This window comes from Myotis brandtii, unplaced genomic scaffold (assembly GCF_000412655.1).
Source record: "Myotis brandtii unplaced genomic scaffold, ASM41265v1 scaffold540, whole genome shotgun sequence".
Taxonomy (NCBI): domain Eukaryota; kingdom Metazoa; phylum Chordata; class Mammalia; order Chiroptera; family Vespertilionidae; genus Myotis; species Myotis brandtii.
The window spans coordinates 995,915-1,003,738 of NW_005369990.1; the positions used below are offsets into that span (position 1 = coordinate 995,915).

Consider the following 7,824-nt stretch of genomic DNA (forward strand, 5'->3'; position numbering starts at 1 on the left):
CTGAAGGATACAGGAAAAGTTACACAGCGGAGGTGTCACTTGAGGAATAAGCAGGAGTTACTATCCCACTGAGGCAGCCCCTTGGTATAAGGGTGGACATCACTGTGGCATTCTGGCCCAGCCCCATCCGAGGCAGAGTGATTGATCTTTTTTTCCCCCCACATAAAAATTTAGTTTATTAATCCTCTCATGAAAAACCTGCACAATCACCACAGATAAAGTCACTGAAGAATCTTGACTCCTTCTGTTGTTCAATCTCCAGCTCACTTTTGGCCAGCACCAACATTGGCCTTTGCGGTCCCCCTGACTTTCTTCATTCTGTTCTTGCATTCCTTTCTCTGTTTTCTTGAGGTCTTCTTCTTCTCATATAGGCCATGTCTTGCAAATCTATTTTTGGGTTCATTTTTCTTTGCGTAATCCAAGGAATCATAAATCATGCCAAAGCCAGTGGTCTTGCCACCACCACAGTGGGTTCTGAATCCAAACACAAAGGTGACATCAGGTGTGGTCTTATACATTTTGGCTAGTTTTTCCCAAATTTCTGTCTTGGGTACTGTTGCCTTCCCAGGGTGAAGGACATCAATGACCATTTGCTTCCACTGAAGTAGCCTGTTGGTCATGAACTTCCTGGTCCGGATAGTTACCATGTCATTCATGATGAAGGTTGATGTTCAAGCAGCCAGGGAGGAAAAGAGTGAGTGATCTTTTTTATTTTGGTGTCTTGTAGGCCACTTTGATGAAGTGGTTTGGAACTATGAAATGAGAGCAGTATCTAATAGACACTTTTAAAAATATATGTTTTTATTGATTTTAGAGAGAGAGGAAGGGAGAGAGAAAGAAATATAGATGATTGGCTGCCTCCTGCACGCCCCCTATTGGGGATGAAGCTTGCAACTTGGGCATGTGACCTGACCAGGAATCGAACCAGTGACCTTTTGGTGCATGGGACGATGTTCTACCAACTGAGTCACACTGGCAAGGCTAATAGACATTTTTGTTTCCCAACCTATATTTAACGATCTCCCTATTGAACCAGATGCAGGCATGTGGCTTAAGCTTGGCTAATCAATGCCACTGGCCTCAGTGATAGCTGAAGAATAGAGCCAATGGATGGAAGAGAATTTTCCCTGAAACTTCTGGGAAAGAAACTCATTTTTTTCTGCTGTACTTTATTCACAAGGAGATGTAAGGTCTGGGCTGCCTACACTGTATTATAAGGGGCACTGGAAACCAACATGGAAGAGGTGATGCTAAGAGAGATGGAAAGTCTGTTCTGATGACATTATTTGGTTCCATATTAAACTGTGCCAGAAGCTAGAACAATTCTTGGCTTTTTCTACTGTGAGAGCTGATGAAGCATCTTTTTGCTTAGGCCAGTTTGGGTTGGGTTTTCTGTCTTTATTCACACATGGCTGACGGATCTGGAAATGTGTATTCTGAAGAGGAAAGCATCCAGGAGGAACACAACTACATTCCAAATATTTGAAGGATGTTGGGTAGAAGAATTATCTGAATGTTCTGTGTGTCCCCTAGATTCAGTAGGTAGATGTTTCAGGTGGTCAGATTTCAGATCAACAGAAGGAATAACTTTTTAATTATTAGGGCTCTTTCCCAATGAAAACAGCCAGAGGACTTGATTCAACATTGTACATAGGGAGAAACATGAGAGAGTGAGTGGGGAACATATACATGTCCCCATGTAAAAAGCATCTTGAAATGGTCCAAGACAATTTAATAGTGGTCTGATTTACCTTTATCAGTGTACTGAGATTTTAACACCAGAGCTTTCATTTAGCTTTAGAATTTCTCAATATCAAAAATATGTGGTTATTTACTTACTAGAGGCCCGGTGCACAGATTCGTGCATCGGTGGGGTCCCTCGGCCTGGCCTGTGATTATCGGGATGAAGCCTGCTCTCTGACATCCCCCCGAGGGGTTCCTGATTGCAAGAGGGCACAGGCCAGGTCAAGGGACCCCACTGGTGCACGACCGGGGCTGGGAAGGGACCATGGGAGGGCTCCAGGGCATGTCCAGCCTGTCTTTCCCAGTCCCGATCTGCTGGACCCAAGTAGCAAGCTAATCTACCAGTCAGAGTATCTTCCCCCCTGGTGGTCAGTGCATGTCATAGTGACTGGTCAAGGCTAATAGACATTTTTGTTTCCCAACCTATATTTAACGATCTCCCTATTGAACCAGATGCAGGCATGTGGCTTAAGCTTGGCTAATCAATGCCACTGGCCTCAGTGATAGCTGAAGAATGAGCCAATGAGATGGAAGAGAATTTTCCCTGAAACTTCCAAAGCTAATAGACATTTTTGTTACCCAGCCTATATTTAACAATCTCCCTGTTGAAGACCCCTCTTCTACTCTCTCAGTCCGTACATCTCCAGATGCAGGCATGTGGCTTAAGCTTGGCTAATCAATGCCACTGGTGATAGCTGAAGAATGAGCATGTGGCCCAATCAGAGCCAATGAGATGGAAGAGAATTTTCCCTGAAACTTCTGGGAAAGAAACTCATTTTTTTCTGCTGTACTTTATTCACAAGGAGATGTAAGGTCTGGGCTGCCTACACTGTATTATAAGGGGCACTGGAAACCAACATGGAAGAGGCGATGCTAAGAGAGATGGAAAGTCTGTCCTGATGACATTATTTGGTTCCATTTTAAACTGTGCCAGAAGCTAGAACAATTCTTGGCTTTTTCTACTGTGAGAGCTGATGAAGCATCTTTTTGCTTAGGCCAGTTTGGGTTGGGTTTTCTGTCTTTATTCACACATGGCTGACCCTGTTGGTCATGAACTTCCTGGTCCGGATAGTTACCATGTCATTCATGATGAAGGTTGATGTTCAAGCAGCGAGGGAGGAAAAGAGTGAGTGATCTTTTTTATTTTGGTGTCTTGTAGGCCACTTTGATGAAGTGGTTTGGAACTATGAAATGAGAGCAGTATCTAATAGACACTTTTAAAAATATATGTTTTTATTGATTTTAGAGAGAGAGGAAGGGAGAGAGAAAGAAATATAGATGATTGGCTGCCTCCTGCACGCCCCCTATTGGGGATGAAGCTTGCAACTTGGGCATGTGACCTGACCAGGAATCGAACCAGTGACCTTTTGGTGCATGGGACGATGTTCTACCAACTGAGTCACACTGGCCAAAGCTAATAGACATTTTTGTTACCCAGCCTATATTTAACAATCTCCCTGTTGAAGACCCCTCTTCTACTCTCTCAGTCCGTACATCTCCAGATGCAGGCATGTGGCTTAAGCTTGGCTAATCAATGATGCCACTGATAGCTGAAGAATGAGCATGTGGCCCAATCAGAGCCAATGAGATGGAAGAGAATTTTCCCTGAAACTTCTGGGAAAGAAACTCATTTTTTTCTGCTGTACTTTATTCACAAGGAGATGTAAGGTCTGGGCTGCCTACACTGTATTATAAGGGGCACTGGAAACCAACATGGAAGAGGCGATGCTAAGAGAGATGGAAAGTCTGTCCTGATGACATTATTTGGTTCCATTTTAAACTGTGCCAGAAGCTAGAACAATTCTTGGCTTTTTCTACTGTGAGAGCTGATGAAGCATCTTTTTGCTTAGGCCAGTTTGGGTTGGGTTTTCTGTCTTTATTCACACATGGCTGACGGATCTGGAAATGTTTATTCTGAAGAGGAAAGCATCCAGGAGGAACACAACTGCATTCCAAATATTTGAAGGATGTTGGGTAGAAGAATTACCTGAATGTTCTGTGTGTCCCCTAGATTCAGTAGGTAGATGTTTCAGGTGGTCAGATTTCAGATCAACAGAAGGAATAACTTTTTAATTATTAGGGCTCTTTCCCAATGAAAACAGCCAGAGGACTTGATTCAACATTGTACATAGGGAGAAACATGAGAGAGTGAGTGGGGAACATATACATGTCCCCATGTAAAAAGCATCTTGAAATGGTCCAAGACAATTTAATAGTGGTCTGATTTACCTTTATCAGTGTACTGAGATTTTAACACCAGAGCTTTCATTTAGCTTTAGAATTTCTCAATATCAAAAATATGTGGTTATTTACTTACTAGAGGCCCGGTGCACAGATTCGTGCATCGGTGGGGTCCCTCGGCCTGGCCTGTGATGATCGGGATGAAGCCTGCTCTCTGACATCCCCCCGAAGGGTTCCTGATTGCGAGAGGGCACAGGCCAAGCCAAGGGACCCCACTGGTGCACGACCGGGGCTGGGAAGGGACCATGGGAGGGCTCCAGGGCATGTCCAGCCCGTCTTTCCAAGTCCCGATCTGCTGGACCCAAGTAGAAAGCTAATCTACCAGTCAGAGTGTCTTCCCCCTGGTGGTCAGTGCATGTCATAGCGACTGGTAGAATGGTCGAATGAAAAGTCAGACACTTAGCATATTAGGCTTTTATTATATAGGATTCACTCTTATTTCTTTAAAGAAACTATAGTCTCTGACCCACTTGGGGAAACAATTTGTGGATATGTGATAATCATGCTTTTTATGAAACAGAAGAGAATCACATGTAACAAGGGCAGAAGTTTTATGAAGCTTTTTATTTTCTTTTATAAATAAAACATATATACAGTCAGTATAGAGTAATGGCTAAAAGTATGACTTTGGAATTGGACTACAGAGATTAAAATTCTAGCCCTACTGGTGTGGCTAAGTGGTTGAGCATCGATCTAGGAATCAGGAGGTCATAGTTCGATTCCTGGTCAGGGCACATGCCTGGGTTGTGGGCTTGACCCCCAGTGTGGGGAGTGCAAGAGGCAACCAATCAATTATTCTCTCTCATTATTAATGTTGCTACCTCTCTCTCCCTCTCCATTTCTCTCTGAAATCAATAAAAAAGTATATTTTTAAAGAGATTAAAATTCTAGATCTACCACTGAACTGTGATGAGAATTAAATTAGATGATTTAAGTAAAGAAGTGAGCAAGATCTTGACACATAGTAAGCACTTAATAAATGTTTGCTTCTTGGTTATTATTATTACTAAATGGTTCTTAGGATATAGAAATTGGATCCTATGAGATGGAGGTGAAACTCTATCCTGCTTTCCAGGCCCCCACCTTTTACCAAACAACCTGAAACTACATAATTTTTAAAAAAATATTATCTTTATTGTTGAAAGTAATACAGATGTACCCTCTATTTCCCCATTGAACCCTTCTAGACTGCCCCTTCCACCACCCCAGGTCCTCACCACACTATTGTCTGTGTCCATGGGTTATGCATATACACATATAAGTTCTTTGGTTAATCTCTTACCATCCACTCCTGCCTTCCCTCTGAATATTTAAGTTCATGGGTCATATATAATGGTTCTAAAAACAACAGAAAGAGATAGAAATAGACAGAAGAGAGAGAATTGAAATTATACTAATTTATTCTATATGAGATCTTGTGATACTTGTCTTTCTCTAACTGGCTTGTTTCACTTAGCATAATACTCTCCAGGTCCCTCCATGCTGTCTCAAAGGGTAAGAGATCCTTCTTTTTTACTGCTGCATATTATTTCATGGTGTAAATGTACCATAGTTTTATACCCACTCATCTACTGATGGGCACTTGGGCTATTTCCAGATCTTAGATATTGTAAATTGCATGAAAAAAATTACCAGGAGTTTCTTGTATCCTCTAGTAGTGTTTGAAGATATTACATTGCCAATTGTCATCCAAAGCCAATAGCAAGACCATTAAAATAACTGAAATTATTAGGCTATAATCCTTCCCATTAGCAAGAGGGCATGCTTATTTATCTCCATATCCCCAGCATCTCAGAGTACCTGGAAAATAACTGCTTAAATGTTATTAAATATCTCTAAAATTTAGTCTTGTATCTTTTCAAAATCGTTCTCCTACCTAAATATCCTCTGTCCTTTGTTTCATCAAGAAATCTTCCTTGGTTCTTGAAAAAAAAAAGAAAATCTCCCTCCATTGCTCCCCAAAGACCCAGAGCATGCAAGGAGCTTGTACACATGCATACATGTGCAGGCACATACACCACCCCCCATACATATGTGACACCATATTAATGACTTCACAATCTTCAGGGATATTGGCTGTTTTTAAGCATCTATGATACATCCTTGTCACTGAACTCATGATTTCCCACTTTATCTCCTTCAGAACCCATGGATGAATACCATCTGGTCCTGGTGATTTATTGCACAGAGTCCCTCAAGTTGCGCCATCCCTTTCTCCTCAGAGACCCAAGAATCTCTGTCAAGGCCATTCTCTGCTTCACCATAAAATGTGTCCTTGGAATAGGAGTGTCCCTATTGTCTTCTCCAATAAATACTCATTCAAAGTATTCATTTAGCTGCTCCTCTCCTTCATCATTCCATTTAATATTCTTCTTTTCCTAATGAAAGCTCTTAACATAACATAGTCACCCTTCTAAAATGCCATGGACTCTTTATTACTATTATTATTTATCTTGATGTTTCTACATGTTTTGCCCATTCTTTCTTTGACCTCTGTTAGTTCCCAGCTGAAACAGTGAGTTCCTATTGGAGTGTTGGCCTACAAAGAATGTTCCTTTTTTAATAGAGTGCCTTTTCAATAGTTATTTTCTTTCTACTATAAAATGAGAGTATGGTATGCCTGGAAAATTTGGAAAATTTAGAGAAGTAGAAAAGTGTACATCTTTATAAACAATCAAGCACTGATAACCTTTCACCTAGAGATAAGACACGTGTGCAGCAATTAGTGAATGGTTCTGAAGTAATAGCAGCAGGGCTGTGTGATTTCATAGAACAGACTAAGTGGCTATACTAAGGAAAGTTTTAAGTAGTGTTGGAAGGGCAGAGACAGGGAAAGAAAGCTTTTTGGATGAGAGCTTTCAAATTGGTTCTTAAAGGGATATTAGCTGCAAAAAGCTTTATTGTTTCATTTGGTCCAATGGATGGGAGAGAGCTTCAGGGTGGTTAAAGAATGGCTAGTAGTTTTGGGGAGAGGCTCAGGTAAAAGCCAGACATCAGTGGTATGCAGAGTGGCCTCTGAAAGGCCTCTGGGCTCCAAAGGCTCCTGGTCATGCTTGAGGGTGAGCCTTTTGAAGAGATACTCACCCAGCCCAGCCATGAGGGGGTTCTTTTCCTAATGAAAGCTCTTAACATAACATAGTCACCCTTCTAAAATGCCATGGACTCTTTATTACTATTATTATTTATCTTGATGTTTCTACATGTTTTGCCCATTCTTTCTTTGACCTCTGTTAGTTCCCAGCTGAAACAGTGAGTTCCTATTGGAGTGTTTGGCCTACAAAGAATGTTCCTTTTTTAATAGAGTGCCTTTTCAATAGTTATTTTCTTTCTACTATAAAATGAGAGTATGGTATGCCTGGAAAATTTGGAAAATTTAGAGAAGTAGAAAAGTGTACATCTTTATAAACAATCAAGCACTGATAACCTTTCACCTAGAGATAAGACACGTGTGCAGCAATTAGTGAATGGTTCTGAAGTAATAGCAGCAGGGCTGTGTGATTTCATAGAACAGACTAAGTGGCTATACTAAGGAAAGTTTTAAGTAGTGTTGGAAGGGCAGAGACAGGGAAAGAAAGCTTTTTGGATGAGAGCTTTCAAATTGGTTCTTAAAGGGATATTAGCTGCAAAAAGCTTTATTGTTTCATTTGGTCCAATGGATGGGAGAGAGCTTCAGGGTGGTTAAAGAATGGCTAGTAGTTTTGGGGAGAGGCTCAGGTAAAAGCCAGACATCAGTGGTATGCAGAGTGGCCTCTGAAAGGCCTCTGGGCTCCAAAGGCTCCTGGTCATGCTTGAGGGTGAGCCTTTTGAAGAGATACTCACCCAGCCCAGCCATGAGGGGGT

At 41.5% G+C, this 7,824-nt stretch overlaps 1 protein-coding gene across 1 annotated transcript; it reads right to left on the reverse strand.

The window, feature by feature from the left end:
* Positions 1 to 248: 248 nt before the first annotated feature.
* LOC102250771 (40S ribosomal protein S24) lies at positions 249 to 667 on the reverse strand. The gene has a single exon (XM_005878058.2). It carries the CDS (start codon positions 654 to 656, stop codon positions 264 to 266), a length of 393 nt encoding a protein of 130 aa, XP_005878120.1. The 5' UTR covers positions 657 to 667; the 3' UTR covers positions 249 to 263.
* Positions 668 to 7,824: the final 7,157 nt, after the last annotated feature.